We start from the raw sequence: 19,884 nt of genomic DNA on the forward strand, positions 1-19,884 counted from the left end.
CTTTTAACAGATGCGAATGGAGGCGTCCAGAGGGGCCACTTTGCCCCATGCTACCCACAGCCACCGCCATCACAGCCAGCATTCGGTTGACCACCCGGCTTTGACACCTCCTCCTCAATCTCATCCCCACCAACAGCAGCAACCACAGGGTGTGGAGCAGCACATTCCCCCGCCGCTGCCTCAACAGGCCCAGCAGCCTCTGCCACAGTCGCCTCAGCGCTCACAGCAACCTCCTCCTCAACAACAACAGCAGCATCTTCACGCCATGAGCAACTACAACCATATGCACCCTCAACAGCCACCAAACCTTGGCAGCAACTACAGCCACTTGCCGCCAGCAGCACTGTCACCTCAACAGCAGCAGGCGCACTCAAACTACACCCAGGTACCTTCCCAACAGGCGCCACACCCTGGGAGCAACTACAGCCTCATACCACCACCCTCCCTCCAACAGCAGCAGGCGCACTCAAACTACACCCAGGTATCCTCCCAACAGGCGCCACACCCTGGGAGCAACTACAGCCACACCCCACCACCACCACCCTCCCTCCAACAGCAGCAGGCGCACTCAAACTACACCCAGGTACCCTCCCAACAGGCGCCACACCCTGGGAGCAACTACAGCCACACACCACCACCACCGTCCCTCCAACAGCAGCAGGTGCACTCAAACTACACCCAGGTACCCTCCCAACAGGCGCCATACCCTGGGAGCAACTACAGCCACATTCCACCACCACCACCCTCCCTCCAACAGCAGCAGATGTACTCAAACTACACCCAGGCGCCGACACACACAGTCAGCGCCTACAACCAACAGCTGCCACAAAGTGTGAGTAACGACAGCCCCATCCCTCCCCCGCAGCAACAGCCCGCCCCTGCACCCCCCCCTCCTCCTCCTCCGCCGCCACCCCCGCCGCCACTGCCACCTCCAGTCCAAAACGTGTCACACCACTCTCCAGCTCCCACCATGTACAAGTTCAGCACCATCAACAGGCTGCAGAACCAGCAATCATCTCTGGCTGCCAATCACCGCAGGATGCCCACTCACCTCCACCCCCAGAAACTTTCTGCATCTCCGATGGTGCCCACCGCACAGGTGCCAACCAAACCAAACGTCAACCACATTGCGGCAAGGACAAATGTCCCGCCGCCACCCCCTCCGCCACCGCCCCTTTGTATGCCAACTCCTGGTTCAGCCATGGCAGTGTTGAAGCTCGGCCCTCCAAATCCGGGCGCCCTCGCTGCCTTTATCCCGCCAACCAAAGAGGGGGCATTTCCACCCCCTCCCCCGCCACCCCCGGCTGCCCCCGGTCCAGTCAGCCAGTCCACCTACAACATTGGGCTGAAGCGTGCACTGAAGGATAGGTTTCCTAGCCCACCACGGGATCTTTTGTCTGCAAATGGAGATCTTGAAGAGTCACCGACTCCCACCCCTACACCACCGCCGCCGCCACCTCCACCACCTCCCCCTCCACCTCCCCAACAGACCTCCGTGCCAGTCCAGTTCCCACCTCCTCCACCAGCAGCCCCACCCAAATCCTTCACACCAGGGTTTGTTCCCAAACCGTTGTCACCTGTCTCACCTTTCCCACCTGCTCCACCTCCTGCCTCCATGGGTGGGCTTCCACCACCGCCACCACCACCCCCTCCTCCACCTGGCCCCCTTAAAAAACAGTTCAGTCTCCAGACCGGCTACACCTCCAGCCAACCTCCACCAACGCTGCCCAAGCAGCACAGCCTGTCTAAGCCCCCAGGTGTTTGCACAGGTACGCCCCCTGTAACGTCATTGGTCAAACAGCTCAGCAGTCAGTTTCCGGGGGCTTTAACCCAGGTAGCCCCTCCTCTGTCCCCGCCTGCAGTCAAGTCCAAACCAAAATGGCAGCCTGGTGGTGGTCAGCAGCTACAGTCTCCAGAGTTCCCGCCCCCTCCGGACAGCGCCCAAGTCCACAGTGGTGGTTTTCCTGCCCCACCACCTCCACCCCCAGCCTCATGCCCAGCACCCCCGGCGCCACCCCCTCCACCCGGGAACATGGACCCTTCTGGCAACTGCAGTCTGGTGGGTAAAAAACCTCCTCCCGCCCCCCAAAGAAACTCTAGCATCAAGTCCAACGCCTATGAGGAATCTAGAAGAAACCTGCTCAGTAAATTTGCCCCCCAGAGTAACACGCCTCCATCCTCCCCGTCTCCCACTGCTGCATCCACTGGCTCTCCATCAAAGGATCCCTCAGGGGGTCCCCCCGCACCCCCAAAACCCGGCAAGCTCAACCTGTCTAACCTTCCCATGGCTCTTCAAGCCAAAGTGAGCCAGGCTAAACAATCTGGTGGCGACTTCCCCTCCCCGCCTCTGGATTGCGCCTACTTCCCTCCGCCACCGCCAGCATCTGAGCTGTTCCCGCCTCCACCTGCTCCTGGTAGCGATTCCCATAATGGTGGCCCTCCCAGAGTGGCTGTGGTCAACCCCCAGCCCCAAGCTCCCCCTCCTCTTCCGCCAGTCTCTTTTATCAATAACTCTTCATGGGGTAAGAACTCGCTTAAAAAGACTCCTCCCCCAACGCTGGTGCGCCGAAGCAACACCACGCCAGAGCCCCAACCCCTCTCACCACCACCCCAAGTCCCTCCGCCCACCTCACCAAAGGGCAGCTCAGGACAGCCCAACTTTCTAGAGGACCTGAACCGGACCCTTAAGCGAAAATCCGTGGGTCGGCAAGGCAAAATGGACCCTGCTGGGACGATGGATGACATGGCGCTGCCTCCGCCCCCGCCTGAGCTGCTCCCTGACCAGGGCAACCAGAGCAACGGAGGAAGTGGCGGCTACATGTCTGGCAACATCTCAGGCTATGCAACGCTGCGACGAGGACCCCCACCTGCGCCACCAAAACGGGGGGACGGCACCAAGCTTACTGGAGAGTGTTGAAAAACATGTGAGAATATTCCCCTCCTTGTTTTGGATCATAACAACCAAGTCTGTAAATATGAAAAGATGGAGGTTCACATTTCTCAAATGCTTGGCTTTCTACACCTGCAAACTTTTATTAATATTTACTCATTCTTTGTAGCGCAGCTTTTTCAGTCTAAACTCTTAAAGGGGTCCTATCTTACATTTGCAACTTCTCAGACTGAGCTTTCAAAGGTTGTTCTGCGTGATGTGGAAGTGTCGAATAATGAAGTCGGGGTGTTTTGAACTAATCCCTGCTTTCATTTTTAGGCCACTCCTAAATATTGGGTTTGACAACCTGCCCGCGACCGTTGTGCGGTACCTTTTTTTTCTTTCTTAAAAATGACAGCCAGAAATAGTTTTTTCATATTTACAGTTTGCTGGTGTCCATTAGCACGTACAGTGTGAGGGAAATGGACCAATCGCAACAGAGCAGGCGTGGTCCGGGAAGAAGCTGCGGAATCCGAGCATGTCCTGCCAAGAGGAGAAGAGTGCAGATTTACCCGGTTCACAACTAACTAGTGATTGGCACACTCACTTGCTTTATTGGTGCTGCACTGACACGGTTGGTGCTTCTTAATGGCGCCATCTGCTGGATTAAACAAGTCACCACATTTCACCTGAAATTTTAATTATAGCATATATATAATTTTTTTAATATCCCACATACAGAAAGGTATGTGAAGCCGACAGAAGCGCTACCCGATAAACACAGTTTAGTATGTTGTAGTCACATGACACAGCAGCTGTACTGGTCAAGTCCATCCATCCATCCATCCATCCATTGTCTACCGCTTGTCCCTTTTGGCCACCTCATCGCAGGGCCAACACAGATAGACAGACAACATTCACACTCACATTCACACACTAGGGACCATTTAGTGTTGCCAATCAACCTATCCCCAGGTGCATGTCTTTGGAGGTGGGAGGGGCCTATCCCCAGGTGCATGTCCTTGAAGGTGGGAGGAAGCCGGAGGGAACCAACACAGTCACAGGGAGAACATGCAAACTCCACACAGAAAGATCCCAAGCCCAGGATTGAACCCAGGACTACTCAGGACCTCCGTGTTGTGAGGCAGATGCACTAACCCCTCTACCACCGTGCTGCCCCCACGTCATAATGTGACACACCGCGAGACACAGTCTTCGTGTTTCATAATACTGTATCGTTTGACCCATCTCTACCATTTTCTGAAAATACTAGAGTGAGCCGCTGGGATCCAGTATCTCTGTGAGCACGATAGGACCCCTTTAAGGATAAATCCCATCTGGTGCACCAAGCATTTCAACGCAAATCAAAATGTGATAAATTCCGAACTAAGTATCCAAGCTTGGACTGGAAAGAGGAAAAAGACTTTGTTGAGGCTGTAGACGGGAGTGCATGTGTTGTGTGATTGCTGAGCATGTGCATACATGCAGTATGCTAGCGAGGTGCAGGTATTGTTTGCTTTGTGTGAAATTATTTAAATGCTGAATTGAAGTGCTTGGTCAACGGTGGTTATGGAATGTATATTGGAGGTTAACATGAGTTGTTCACACCAACAAAAGGTCAAAACAGACTTTCAAACATGCGGTGTCTTAAACACTTGTAGATGGTCTCATGACAAAAGCAAAGGAGGAGGCCTTATTCTTTAAGTCTTGCACAACGCCGACGAAGGAAGGAGTGTTTTTTTCTCCCGGCTCAGCAGCCTGGATGGAAATTGCTCTTTACTATTTTTAATCTAATGCAAAACTTGCCATGGACTTATCTTAAAATGTGTGTTGTGGAGTGTTTTTTTTATATACATTTGTAGAGTTGCTGTAGCTGCTGTTTTTTCCATCGCCCTCTGCCAAGTCACATGACCACAACCCAGGAAGGAGCCGCAAAGCGACGTGTCAATCCGCTTAATGTACAGCGCATCAAGTATGTAGAGAACAACAAATGTGACAGACTTAGGACTTGAATGTTGCACTCATATTAGTGTCTGTTTCTTGTCTCATGGCCTTCATTTTGCAAGGTGCTCGTGCTGTTCTTACATTTCTACATGTATCAGGATGGCGTTTATATTTACACTATTGAAAAATGAAACGGATTAGAAGGATTGTATTTTATTGGTCTTTGATCTGAGTTGCATACAGTTGATTTGCTTTTCTTTTTTTTATACCCAACTCATTTGTGGAATATCATTTCTTTAAAAAAAACAAAAAAACAAGTGTCACAGTCTTGAACAGGATGTTTGCTACAGTTCTGTGTGTAAGTTATTGATGTGCTCATGTGGGACCTAAATAGTTGCAGACTGAATACATGTCATTGCATAGAAATCCAAATTCACAATATAAATGTTCAACCCATTATCTTTTCTGAGTCATTTGTGAAAAAACGCCCCCTAACATTTTTTTTTTGTTTTCCGGGTTTTATTTTGAAATACTTCCGCTTTCCGCCCATGTCTCACACCATCCGGCTTGAATGAGCCGTCGTCGTCGCGCGCGGTTTGTCAGTAAACTAAACTAGCAAACGAGTTTTAGTGAAAGAAGGACGAATGGAGTTACTAAGGTGAGTTTGTTGTTTTCTGTGTTAATATTAGTTGGTGTGATACGTTGTTTGCCCTTTCTTCATATTCCAAGATGTCCCCATCAACAGAAGCAGCCTCCAGTCCACAGGGGTCGGGAACCATGAAAGCCAAATATTTCAAAATGTATTTCCGTGAGAGCCATACAATATTTTTTGGCACGCAATACAACTAAATGCGTGCATTTTTAAGTAAGACTAACATTTTTACAGTATAACAAGTGTCTTATTCTTTTTAATAACATTGTTATGCTAAAGTTAACCTATAATAAATATAATACTTCTTACCATTAATTTGACATTTTGAACAGGTGCGATAGAAAATGGATGGTTGGATTAAAATGCATGAGAACAATTTGAACGTTATTTTTAACTGTGATTACCAGCGGAATTATTCATTACTTATCGTGTTAAGCAATGTCAGCTAAGATTTATCTGAGAGCCAGATCCAGTCATCAAAAGAGCCACATCTGGCTCTAGAGCCATAGGTTCCCTACCCCTGCTTTAATGGCTTCTTGAGTCCAGAGAAGGCTGTAAAAACATAGTTTTGTTTGACAAAAAAGAGCAGAAAACAAACAAAAAAAACTAAAACATTTTGAAATGAGGAATAGATGTGAAGTTGATGTAGACTCCAGAGATTTAAGCGTTAAATATAAAAAGTATGTATGCCCTGGCACACCATTATCATCATTTCATGACCCAAGCAAAACACTTTTTACACTTTTATACTGAAATAAATACACCTACAACTTGTAAAATAAAAACATAGAAAAAACCAGCAGCAGTAAAGTTTAGATCCATGAAGGAAAGAAGAAAGTGAATGAATGTTTATAACGGAATACATTTACAGATGTATACACATTTGTCTTCTTTTTTTTATTATTTCTTTTAATTAACGTTTATGACCACCTTTTATAGAATGTGAGCTATAACAGGAAAATGCATACACTTGTCATTTGTTTTCAAAATGCTTACAAAAAAGTGGGACCCTTTTTTAAGACTTGATGGGGTCCACAGGATCCCATTTTGAAAATTGCTAGCGCCAACACTGTTGTCAACAGAGGTGAAAAAATGCTTTATTTAAATAAATATATTATTTATAAAGCAAGTTCAAGTATCATTGGCAAATTTTCCCGGCCTTGGCACGCATAAATGTGTCCTCTTTTTGGGATTTCAGAATATGGTCAGCCTATTCTAACTCTTAAACGCAGTGGCGGGCTTTGTGTTTCTCACCTAAGCCCTCAAGGATGTCCTATTTAGTCCGACTTAACCTCTCAAAATACAGTAATTGATGTCACCACATGGTCACGACTGGAGCTACTATACAGAAACACGCTTGCACACTACTGGGCATTGATCCACATCAACCGTGGACCAAACGGTCCAATTTTTCGGCGCATATAACATTCACTAAACCTGCCTCAGAATTTAAAACATATCTTACCTGGTACTGTCGAAATTAAAATATTTGTATAAAACGAAGCGTGAAAAAAATAAGAAATAAAATATTTGGATTTATAATTTGTAGCATCCATCCAACGCTGTATAAGCCAGTGGTTCAGCTTCAAGTAGTTTGATTCCTGTGAAAGTTTCACCGTCGGTGTTGTACCAAAATGCGATTGCCTGCCAAAAATGTGATATCCTGCGGGGGAGCGTGCACGGCTCACTAAACCTGCATTGCTTAGCTTCGTCTGTCCACAGCAGATTTCCAGGTGGATGACAAACACCTGATCGTTATTTTACCGGTGCATTTTCTTTGGCATTCTATGGCTTGTATGGCTCCGGTGCCACTTCCTGTTTTCGCAACTTGTCATTGAGTTCTCAGTGCTACAAGGATATTCCCAAGTGAGTACCCAATCCCAGTCTCACTAACATCAGGCCACTTAGAGAGCCTACTGTCAACAATTAGTGATCTGATGGCCATCCCAACTGTCTCATCAACTGTGTTCTCATATTCATCGGCTAACGGTCCCAGGTGTGGCTCTGCTTCCAGTGAGTATCCAATCACGGGACACGTAAACGTCACGTTTAACATGAGGCCAGCTCGAAGGCCTTACTGACAACAACTCCTGATCTGATTGGCTATCGAAATTGTCTATCAACTGTATGTGGCCGTTCACTTCCAGTGCACAAACACCCGCATTGTTGATTTTGAAGGCCCTGGAAAGATTTGGTGTAGCATGGCAACATAAGCTAGCTGAATTCTGATTGGATACAAACTCTAACCTAAAAACAACAGCCCGGGAGGAGCATAGTATCACATGACATGAAGACAATGTGAATACTTGTAGATCTTTAGGAAAAGTAAATTACTTTTATTTTTAATTATGATCCTGATTTGGGGTTATGTTAGGCCAGCACACCACTAAAACGCTAGCAAATATCAGCTAACAATGAGCGTCGCTCTATTCGGCCTAGAAAGGATTCTAAAAACCATCCAAAAGCCTCCATCGTTTTATATGCATACCAAATATATATGCATTATGTAGGCATATTCATAGCATGTAATATTTAAAGAGTTTGGTCATTTAAAGTATTCGGTGGCATATTTAAAAAGTATCTCAACGTTCGCTTTTCCCTTCCAATTAATCATGACAGACTTTGGGAAAGACAACAAAGACTACTTTGGGAAGAATAGTATATTTTTCAGCCTGACTATAAGGAGGAGGTGATACAAGTTGAATATATACTAAACAACAACTACGTTCACAATAAAACATCCACTTACTGTACAATGTCTGCTGTCACTGCAATGCTGACCGATGGGACGTTCAAATCTTCCCATTTAAATAAAAAATCATTCTCACGCAGGTTAAAAAAAATGTGCCGCAAAATGAGCGTCTTTTTGTGTCCTTCTTGGCTTCTTTGAGTCTCAGTTGGATGTCAAAATTGACCGTTGCCTCACAACCTTCTACTTTACAGGTCAGTGACATTATTCATAAACTTTTACCAAGTCTGAGGCAATGCAGCAGCAGCTGAGTGTCAACGCTGTAGCAGAATAAGCTCGTTATTTTCTTCCAGTGATAACGGCACCACTAAAAATTGTTTGTGTTAGCGCTTATATTAACAATATTGCTAATAATTTTTTAATATTTTGGTCACAGGATGTAAAAATAGTTTTGTTGGTAGTTTTTGGATGTTTTTTAGAGGGTTTTATGGGATGAAAGTGTTCTCCAATAGTTTAACATCCTCATACTTGCCGTATTTTACGAATTAAAAATGATAAAAAAGGAAATATGGGTTCTTGTCTTACATAAGAGTTGTGAATGGTAGACACAATTCCAAAGCCACTTTAGCTCGATACATTCAACACCCGCACTGGACTCTCCTGCTGCTGTCATGGCTGCACTTGAGAGACAGTCCTTGGCTAGAAGCAGTGAACATTCGGTCCGAAATGGAGCGGGAAAAGTGATGCTGAGGTGTAGAAAATGTTTAACAATCTTCCAGGATATTACAATCCCCGTTTCCATATGAGTTGGGGAATTGTGTTAGATGTAAATATAAACAGAATACAATGATTTGCAAATTATTTTCAACCCATAAAAAGTTGAATGCACTACAAAAACAACATATTTGATGTTCAAACTCATAATTTTATTTTTTTGCAAATAATAATTAACTTAAAATTTCATGGCTGCAACACATGCCAAAGTAGTTGGGAAAGGGCATGTTCACCACTGTGTTACATCACCTTTTCTTTTAACAACACTCAATTACAGTTTGGTAGCTGAGAAAACTAATTGTTGGAGCTTTGAAAGTGGAATTCTTTACCATTCTTGCTTGATGTACAGCTTAAGTTGTTCAACAGTCAGGGGTCTTGTTGTCGTATTTTACGCTTAATAATGCGCCACACATTTTCGAGGGCAGGCAGGTCTGGACTGCAGGCAGGCCAGGAAAGTACCCGCACTCTTTTACTACGAAGCCACGCTGTTGTAACACGTGGCTTGGCATTATCTTGCTGAAATAAGCAGGGGCGTCCTTGATAATGTTGCTTGGATGACAACATATGTTGCTCCAAAACCTGTATGGACCATTCAGCATTAATGGTGCCTTCACAGATGTGTAAGTTACCCATGCCTTGGGCACTAATACACCCCCATACCAGTATAGCTCGGTTGGTAGAGTGGCCGTGCCAGCAACTTGAGGGTTGCAGGTTCGATTCCCGCTTCCGCCATCCTAGTCACTGCCGTTGTGTCCTTGGGCAAGACACTTTACCCACGTGCTCCCAGTGCCACCCACACTGGTTTAAATGTAACTTAGATATTGGGTTTCACTATGTAAAGCGCTTTGAGTCACTAGAGAAAAGCGCTATATAAATATAATTCACACTAATTCACCATCACAGATGCTGGCTTTTGAACTTCGCGCATATAACAATCCGTATGGTTATTTCCCTCTTTGTTCTGGAGGACACCACGTCCACAATTTCCAAATATAATTTGAAATGTGAACTCATCAGACCACAGAACACTTTTCCACTTTGCATCAGTCCATCTTAGATGATCTCGGGCCCAGCGAAGCCGGCGTGGTTCCTGGGTGTTGATGATAAATGACTTTTGCTTTGCATAGTAGAGTTTTAACTTGCACTTACAGATGTAGCGACCAACTGTAGTTACTGACAGTGGTTTTATGAAGTGTTCCTGAGCTCATGTGGTGATATCCTTTACACACTGATGTCGGTTTTTGATGCGGTACTGCCTGAGGGATCAAAGGTCTATAATATCATGGCTTATGTGCAGTGATTTCTCCAGATTCTCTGAACCTTTTGATGATTTTACAGACTGTGGATGGTAAAATCCCTAAATTCCTTGCAATAGCTCGTTGAGAAATGTTGTTCTAAAACTATTCGACAATTTGCTCACAAATTGGTGACCCTCACCCCATCCTTGTTTGTGAATTATTTAGCATTTCATGGAAGCTGCTTTTATAGCCAATCATGGCACCCACCTGTTCCCAATTAGCCTGCACACCTGTGGAATGTTCCAAATAAGTGTTTGATGAGCATTCCTGAACTTTATCAGTATTTATTGCCACCTTTCCCAACTTCTTTGTCACGTGTTGCTGGCATCAAATTCTAAAGTTAATGATTATTTGCAAAAAAATAAATGTTTATCAGTTTGAACATCAAATATATTGTCTTTGTAGCATATTCAACTGAATATGGCTTGAAAAGGATTTGCAAATCATTGTATTCTGTTTATATTTACATCTAACATAATTTCCCAACTCATATGGAAACGGGTTTGTAATCCTTAAAGTCAAAACTATCAGTCAAGCGTCTTTTCGTGTCATTTTCGCCATTAATGGGTCTAAATTGGATGTCAAAGTGTACCAACTCGTCGGTATGCATCCTCAGCTTCTTTCTGTCCAGGTGAGAGGCATGATTTATGATCTGCAATAAGCTTACATGGAGCAGGGAAGCAAGGAAACAGCAGACCATGCCTTGCTATATATCATTTGTTTGCGTTAGCGCTTATAATAACAATATCATCAATACTTTGTTAATATTCAAATCATAAAATGTAAACAGAGTCGTATTGTTGGTGGTTTTTGGATGGTTATTTATTGGGTTTTATGGGCGGAATAGAGGACCTCCCATTGGCTCTCCTGTAAGCAAACTTGTATTTACCTTTATGAGTTAGAATGGTTTTTTTTTGTTTGTTTTTTATCCATCTGTCGTAATGTCTTTCATAATAATTGTGAATAATAGGCAACATTTTCAAAAAAGTGCAGTTCCCCTTTAAGCTCATAAGGCATCATTGAATGGTGCGGACATGTTTGTTACTGGATACTCTCTGATACTCTCCTGCCTTGGAGACCTTGTATCTGTAAGTAATATGCTAGCCCTGCGATGAGGTGGCGACTTGTCCAGGGTGTACTCCGCCTTCCGCCTGATTGTAGCTGAGATAGGCACCAGCGACCTCAAAGGGAATAAGTGGTAGAAAATGGATGGATGGAAGTAATATGCTACAACAAATATTTCATACTTGCTTATTCTGACAAATGTTTTAAACTGCAAATTGTTCAACTAAGGACTCTTATTACATGTTTAGTTTGTGTGCTCAGCTCTATTTTGTAAATGACTTGACTAAAAGAGAAGAAAAGACCAACCATGTGTGCTCATTGGAGAACATTTCTATGATAACTGGCTGTGCAGCTTTGCACAAGTAAACATGAACTCCTACATGCCTGAGTCTCTCAAAGTCCAAGTTGGGCATCAGTGTCTACTTGCCACAGTGGAGGCTTTTGTGTGTTGCCACAGTCTGCCACCAAGTGGTCAGCTGCTGGAGGTGCAAAAAAAATAAAATACATTTGAATATAGTATTGATTCATTTATGTATACTACCATTGGCATCATGAAATTACTGCCAGTTGGTTGTTTTTAATAATACTTCGTCCGCGGTGTCATGTAAGTTATGTTATTAGAATGTAAATAGAGTTATTAGAATGTAACAATATTTTTCGTGGCTAATCATATGCATTTTTTGAAAGATTGAAGGCTCAATTTTTTGGGCGATACATTGAACAATATTGGAATATGTTCAAATATGTCACCTATTGTTGAAATAATTTTAAAAATATTCTATAGTGTTCACAAAATCTTGTTTTTGTAATTATTTTCATTATGTAGGTCATAATACAAGACAGTGGGACAGGGGTTAGTGCGTGTGCGTCACAATAAGAAGGTCATGGGTTCAATACCCGGGCTCAGGATCTTTTTGCGTGGAGTTTGCATGTTCTCCCTGTGACTGTGTGGGTTCTCACCGGGTACTCCGGCTTCCTCCCACCTCCAAACACATGCACCTGGGGATAGGCCCCTCCCACCCCCAAAGACATGCAGCAAGGGTTAGCCCCCTCCCACCTCCAAAGACATGCACCTGGGTATAGGCCCCTCCCACCTCCAAAGACATGCACCTTGGGATAGGCCCCTCCCACCTCCAAAGACATGCAGCAGGGGTTAGCCCCCTCCCACCTCCAAAGACATGCACCTGGGGATAGGCCCCTCCCACCTCCAAAGACATGCACCTGGGGATAGGCCCCTCCCACCTCCAAAGACATGCACCTGGGGATAGGCCCCTCCCACCTCCAAAGACATGCAGCAGGGGTTAGCCCCCTCCCACCTCCAAAGACATGCACCTGGGGATAGGCCCCTCCCACCTCCAAAGACATGCACCTGGGGATAGGCCCCTCCCACCTCCAAAGACATGCACCTGGGGTTAGCCCCCTCCCACCTCCAAAGACATGCACCTGGGGATAGGCCCCTCCCACCTCTAAAAACATGCACCTGGGGATAGGTTGATTGGCAACACTAAATGGTCCCTAGTGTGTGAATGTTGTCTATCTGTGTTGGCCCTGTGATGAGTTGGCGACTTGTCCAGGGTGTACCTTGCCGTCCGCCCACATGCAGCTGGGATAGGCTCCTGCTACCTCCACGTCCCTGAAAGGAACAAGCTGAGTTCCCGCACCTAAGCATTGTAGCCTACAGCGGGATGCTGTTAAGGTCATGTCACCTGTCACGCATGAACCATTGAGCACCTGAGTGACTCCAGCAAGGCCAAGAGAGCACTTGTGACTTCATCTCAACAAGCATACTTTCAAACAAAGCATCTCGGCTCTTTCAATTACATCTGCAAAGTCAACTTTGCACCACCTATTGGCCTCAATCACCCCTCGCCACTGTTCTCAACCTTTGTTCGGCACTATTGATCCCACCCTGATGTGACAATTCTTTAAAATGACGCTTGACCTCAATTCACCTGAAATAAGGGCTTTAAAGCTGACATGTTTTATTTACATTTAAGTGAAAAATCAAATTTCTTTACACAAACTTGTGTATATATATCATTGTTCACTGGTACATTTACATCTTATCATCCAGCAATTAGTACACACAAATACATGTCGTACTACTTTAGATGAAATGTGTGTTTTGAAAACAGTGCAAAGTATTCAATCCGTCATTTAGTGCGTCAAAGAGGAACTGCACTTTTTTTGTGGTATTTTGCCTATCGTTCACAATTATGAGACGGATGTTTTTTTTTTTTGATGCATTCTAACTCGTAAATAACAGTCTGCTTACAGCACAGCCAGTGAGAGGTTCTCTATTCAGCCCATTAAAAAAAATAACATTTACATTTTGTGACTTCAGTATTGACTAAGTATTAGTGATACTGTGATTGTAAGACAAACTGTATAGCGGCACCATGATCATGAGCATGTGTGCCAAAGTTGACATAATCGACTAATCAGCTGCTTCCTAGTTTCCTTGCTCGTCAAACTTTTTCTAGATCATAAATTATGCCTCTCACCTGGATAGTAGAAGGATGGAAGACGCATCCAGACAAGTTGGTACACTGACAGCAAATTTAGAATGGCGAGAACGACATGAATTTCAATTTCCCCTCGGAGATTAATAAAATATTCCTGATTCTGAAACCCACCTTTTCTTCCCAACAATTATGAGTGATTCTTCAAATGGGAATATAATATATGAACATCCTTGCAGTTGACATCCTAATGACGGTAGACCTTCAGTAGTGAATGATGTTTTATTATGTTTGGAGGCTCTCCTAAAGCCTGCAGAGGGGAGCAGTAATCAGTAAAGGTGATGTTAATGCGCCATGTATAAGTGCCTGTTACTACATTACATATTTACTTACATCATGTATATACAAGCTTAATGGAGGTGTTTGGATGTACTATTTAGAATGCATTTAAAAAAATACATCTGTCATAATGGTTGAGAACAATGGGCAAAACTCCAAAAATAAAGTGCAGTTCCCATTTAAGGATCGCGTTTCATATGTCTGCCGTAAGCTAAAACCTCTTAGGTCACAATGACGAAGCAAAGGCGGACTTTTTTGCACATTTACCATAAATAAGAAAAAAACAGTCCCAGACAAAGTGTGTCATTGTTCAACTGTCCCCATCAGAGGTTCCATGGCAGCCAGGAGAGAAACTTCAAATTCCTGATCTGAGAAGCGAGTCACCGACTGCCGTGCGTTCTGTCTTATCTGCAGGCGGCTGGCAGGTGGCAGATTGAGGATATTCTCGATGGCCTCGGCGTAGCTGTCCTCGTCGTCTGCAAGGAAGCCTGTCTGGCCGCCCTCGTAAGGCACTACTATGTCTAGCTTGGGACCTCCGGACTTGTGGGCGAGGATGACTTTTCCTGCAGCCATGCACTCCACGACACCTGAAGGGGATCAGAGCGCTGTCACATGTGCAATAAAACAAACCGGTGAGTGGAGATCTGTTACCTATCCCAAAGTGCTCGTTCCACATGGTGTGTAGCCCGATAGTGGCCTCCTCCAACTCTCTCTTCAGCTCTGCAAAGGGTACGTTCAGTTTAAACTCCACCTGGTCAGCCACGCCCTGCTCCAGGCACAGCCCCCGCAGCATCAGCACCCGATCTTGGTCCTCCTGATTCCTGCATCCTCCAATTAGGATCAGTTTGAGTGTCTCATTGTCATCTCTCCGCCGAGCAAACACCTTCTTGAAAGCCCTGATCTGCAGTTTGTGGTCCTTCTCTGGCCGGAACTGCCCGATGGAGACGATAGAGTGGCACCTTTTCTTCCCCCCGTTCTCCTCCAACGGGATATCCAGGAACGCGCTGACGTCGCAGGGCGGGTAGACAACGCTGGTGCGGTTGGGGACGTACCACAGTGATAGGATGTGGTCAAGTGTCCAGGAGGAGTTGACCATGACGAGGTGACTGCAAGAGCCAGCCATTCCATACAGCAAGGCGAACACGCAGTAGTAGAACACCTTCACGGCGCTGAGGAACAGGTTGTTGGAGACGTAATCTGGGTTGTTGAACCTGGGAGGAGAACAGCGAAGCAACTGTCACCACTTCATTTCAAATTCAGTTATTCCCAAACACTGTTTTGTAGCCATGAGAGATTTTTAAATTTGACTTAATTGGTCATAAAATGCAATCGTTGCTGGGAGAACATAAATAAGCGTGGTCACTAAATCAATTAATTGAACGATAAATTAAAATTAACTCGATAACTGTGCCAATGGATAAATTGCCATGCCCGTGTGTGCTTGTTTTGTTCGTCTCTCACTTTTCCAATTGGGTGCAAGAGGGTTCACTCTGAGTCCAAAGAATTGATACACTGGCAGTGTTTCCCACAGGTCAGGCATCTATTTGTGGTGGTGTGGTCGGGCGGCGGGGGGTGGGGGGGGTTGTGGTAGCGGCGGCGGCGATGACCAAGAAGAACGCGGAGTTGGAATATAATTACAACACTTTATGTACATACTTATATAAATTTACATATTTATATAATATGTAACTACAAGCTCCATTCACAGACAGAGTCCCATTGCTTTTATGAGCGGTCGAGCAAGTCAAAAGCCCAAAATTTTTTTAATTTTTTTGTTGTTGAATTTTTATTTGTGGCGGCCGTAATTCTTTTGAGGCGGGCCGCCACAAATAAATGAATGTGTGGGAAACCCTGACTGGTGTCTGATTCCCATCCATAGTTGTGACATCCTAAAAGGCCTGGATTTTGCATACAGGTCTGATTTTTTCTGAAATGTGTAACTCTGACAAAAGAAATAGACCAACAACAAATGTCCACTACAGAGTATGTTGGTTTTTTAAATAAAAAAAATAATAGTGAGGTCCTTAGCTTTCTGGAAATGCAGCCCCTGGAACAGGTTATTTGCACTCGGCCAACCAGTAAAGGGTGTTCAACAAAACTGTAATAATTACGCAAGTAAATACATACCTGGTATTCCTTTCTCTCACCACACATAGCATGTCAGTACTGATGGTGGGATAGTGAACATAACAGCCCACGCTGCAGCCTCCCAGGTAGCGGAAGATAGGCAGAGTGAAGGCGTAGCCCATTGAATCGATGTAAATATCAGGTACAAACTCAGTGAGCGCCTCCCATCCCAAGAAGATGGAACCCACGCTTTGCCCGAGCAGAGTGAAGTGAGGATATGTGCTGGGCTCCACAAGAACTCTGTGCCTGAGGAACACAAAGCGAATGGGCCGGCGAAGCGTGATATTGAAACGAATTCGCGCTCCATCCAAGATCTCATGCGCTGAAACACCCAGGTCGCCGGTGTAAACCACAAAGTCTACATGAGAGTACCTGTGGAGATACAGAGAACAGAAATAGTTCAATTGAACTTGCTTAAGAATTCTGAAGAGACAGTCAACTCTACCTTTGTTGCAAAGCCCGGATTGCACACCATAGCACCCTCTCTCCGCCGCCACCAGCGTTGCAGTACGGATGGAAGAAGGCCACCACTGGACGTCTGGTCGTCGCCAGTCGAGCGCTCCTTTTGCCCTGCAGCCACAGACGCACTGCCAGCACCAGCAGGACCAGCAGGACCAGCAGCAGCAGGCATACAAACAACAGGGGCAACAACAACTTCCACAGCAAGCTGCAACACAGGGACACAACACTGTCAAAAAGGCATTGATTTGTCTTCATTATTGTGTTAAAAAACAATAATACTAATAATGAGCAAATATCAATTTTTAAAAAATGTACTAAGAGTAAACAAAATAATATAATTAAAATACCAAACAAATAAGTACTTATTAAAATGTTGCCCATCATTCAATCTATATGTAAGACAAGAACACGTTTTTTTTTTTCATGCATTCTAACTTGTAAATAAACATTAGCAAAAGTCAGCTAACAATGGAGCTAATGTGATTCACACTATTCTGTCTATAAACTTCGACTTAGACAAACTTTAATGATCCATCCATTTCTACCACTTATTCCCTTTGGGGTTGCGGGGGGCGCTGTTGCCTATCTGAACTACAATTGGGCGGAAGGCAGTGTAAACCCTGGACAAGTCGCCACCTCATCGCAGGGCCAACACAGATAGATAGACAACATTCACACACTAGGGACCATTTAGTGTTGCCAATCCACCTATCCCCAGGTCCACAGGGGAAATTGTTCCACACAGTAGCTCAGTTACAATGATGGGAAGGACAATGCAGGTATGAATAGACTAAATATAGCGATGTAAAATATAACATATGCACGTAATGAATGTACAGTATATTATATATAAATCCATCCATTTTCTACCGTTTGTCCCCTTTTGGGGTCGTTGGAGCCTATCTCAGCTGCATTCGGGCGGTAGGCGGGGTATACCCTGGACAAGTCGCAGATATATAATAATATGTCTATATCATATATACAATATATAACAATTACAATGTACAGTATTACAGTATATGTGACAGGTATCACATATGGATGGATGGGCTTAGGCAGATAAAGCATTTCAAAACGGTCAACAACAACGACACTGACAACATATATGAAATGTCTAACCATGTGGCTTAAAGGTTTCACCAGTGGAAATAAAGCTTGATTACCGTGTTGTTGTTGACAAATAGAAACACGCTTGCTTACTGTGTTGTTGTAGACAAATAGAAACATGCTTGCTTACCGTGTTGTTGTAGACAAATAGAAACATGCTTACCGTGTTGTTGTAGACAAATAGAAACACGCTTGCTTACTGTGTTGTTGTAGACAAATAGAAACATGCTTGCTTACCGTGTTGTTGTAGACAAATAGAAACATGCTTACCGTGTTGTTGTAGACAAATAGAAACATGCTTACTGTGTTGTTGTAGACAAATAGAAACAAGTTTGCTTACTGTGTTGTTGTAGACAAATAGAAACAAGCTTACCGTGTTGTTGTAGACAAATAGAAACATGCTTACTGTGTTGTTGTAGACAAATAGAAACAAGCTTACTGTGTTGTTGTAGACAAATAGAAACAAGCTTACTGTGTTGTTGTAGACAAATAGAAACATGCTTACTGTGTTGTTGTAGACAAATAGAAACAAGCTTACCGTGTTGTTGTAGACAAATAGAAACATGCTTACTGTGTTGTTGTTGACAAATAGAAACACGCTTACTTACCGTGTTGTTGTAGACAAATAGAAACATGCTTACTGTGTTGTTGTAGACAAATAGAAACATGCTTACTGTGTTGTTGTAGACAAATAGAAACATGCTTACTGTGTTGTTGTAGACAAATAGAAACAAGCTTACCGTGTTGTTGTAGACAAATAGAAACATGCTTACTGTGTTGTTGTAGACAAATAGAAACATGCTTACTGTGTTGTTGTAGACAAATAGAAACAAGCTTACCGTGTTGTTGTAGACAAATAGAAACATGCTTACTGTGTTGTTGTTGACAAATAGAAACACGCTTACTTACCGTGTTGTTGTAGACAAATAGAAACATGCTTACTGTGTTGTTGTAGACAAATAGAAACATGCTTACCGTGTTGTTGTAGACAAATAGAAACATGCTTACTGTGTTGTTGTAGACAAATAGAAACAAGCTTACCGTGTTGTTGTAGACAAATAGAAACATGCTTACTGTGTTGTTGTAGACAAATAGAAACAAGCTTACTGTGTTGTAGACAAATAGAAACAAGCTTACTGTGTTGTTGTAGACAAATAGAAACATGCTTACTGTGTTGTTGTAGACAAATAGAAACAAGCTTACCGTGTTGTTGTAGACAAATAGAAACATGCTTACTGTGTTGTTGTAGACAAATAGAAACATGCTTACTGTGTTGTTGTAGACAAATAGAAACACGCTTACTTACTGTGTTGTTGTAGACAAATAGAAACAAGCTTACTGTGTTGTTGTAGACAAATAGAAACAAGCTTACTGTGTTGTAGACAAATAGAAACATGCTTACTGTGTTGTTGTAGACAAATAGAAACAAGCTTACTGTGTTGTTGTAGACAAATAGAAACAAGCTTACTGTGTTGTAGACAAATAGAAACAAGCTTACTGTGTTGTTGTAGACAAATAGAAACATGCTTACTGTGTTGTTGTTGACAAATAGAAACACGCTTACTTACCGTGTTGTTGTAGACAAATAGAAACATGCTTACTGTGTTGTTGTAGACAAATAGAAACACGCTTACTGTGTTGTTGTAGACAAATAGAAACATGCTTACTGTGTTGTTGTTGACAAATAGAAACACGCTTACTTACCGTGTTGTTGTAGACAAATAGAAACATGCTTACTGTGTTGTTGTAGATAAATAGAAACATGCTTACCGTGTTGTTGTAGACAAATAGAAACATGCTTACTGTGTTGTTGTAGACAAATAGAAACATGCTTACTGTGTTGTTGTAGACAAATAGAAACATGCTTACCGTGTTGTTGTAGACAAATAGAAACATGCTTACTGTGTTGTTGTAGACAAATAAAAAGCCAGCTGGTCGTGCGCCGACATCTTGCCAAAGTAAAGCCAAGTCCACACGTCACCTTTAAGCTTCTCACTTGCCTGCTCTTTACTGCGGTTTGCATTGAACGAGCGCCACTTGCAGGCGAGGATGTATAACTACACCGTTTAAAAAAACAGAAAAAACCTGCTGCTTTC

The 19,884-nt window shown here is 43.9% G+C and overlaps 2 protein-coding genes across 11 annotated transcripts in view; one reads left to right on the plus strand and one right to left on the minus strand.

Annotated features, from left to right (window-relative positions):
* raph1b (Ras association (RalGDS/AF-6) and pleckstrin homology domains 1b) overlaps positions 1 to 5,270 on the plus strand; it is a 68,020-nt gene extending 62,750 nt beyond the window's left edge. For all 10 annotated transcript variants that reach the window (XM_061889449.1, XM_061889448.1, XM_061889451.1 and 7 more), the window contains one exon: positions 11 to 5,270. In XM_061889449.1, the coding sequence (XP_061745433.1) occupies positions 11 to 2,917 (2,907 nt within the window). In that variant the 3' untranslated portion in view covers positions 2,918 to 5,270. The remainder of the gene's footprint in view (positions 1 to 10) is intronic.
* Positions 5,271 to 13,256: 7,986 nt separating this feature from the next.
* alg11 (ALG11 alpha-1,2-mannosyltransferase) lies at positions 13,257 to 19,837 on the minus strand. Its single transcript, XM_061889456.1, has 5 exons — positions 19,691 to 19,837; positions 16,665 to 16,886; positions 16,220 to 16,591; positions 14,744 to 15,303; positions 13,257 to 14,679 (listed from the first exon to the last, which is right to left on the minus strand). The coding sequence occupies exons 1-5, from the start codon at positions 19,735 to 19,737 to the stop codon at positions 14,396 to 14,398; spliced, it is 1,485 nt and encodes a 494-aa protein (XP_061745440.1). The 5' UTR covers positions 19,738 to 19,837; the 3' UTR covers positions 13,257 to 14,395.
* Positions 19,838 to 19,884: the final 47 nt, after the last annotated feature.

Source organism: Nerophis ophidion, linkage group LG27, assembly GCF_033978795.1.
Source record: "Nerophis ophidion isolate RoL-2023_Sa linkage group LG27, RoL_Noph_v1.0, whole genome shotgun sequence".
Taxonomy (NCBI): domain Eukaryota; kingdom Metazoa; phylum Chordata; class Actinopteri; order Syngnathiformes; family Syngnathidae; genus Nerophis; species Nerophis ophidion.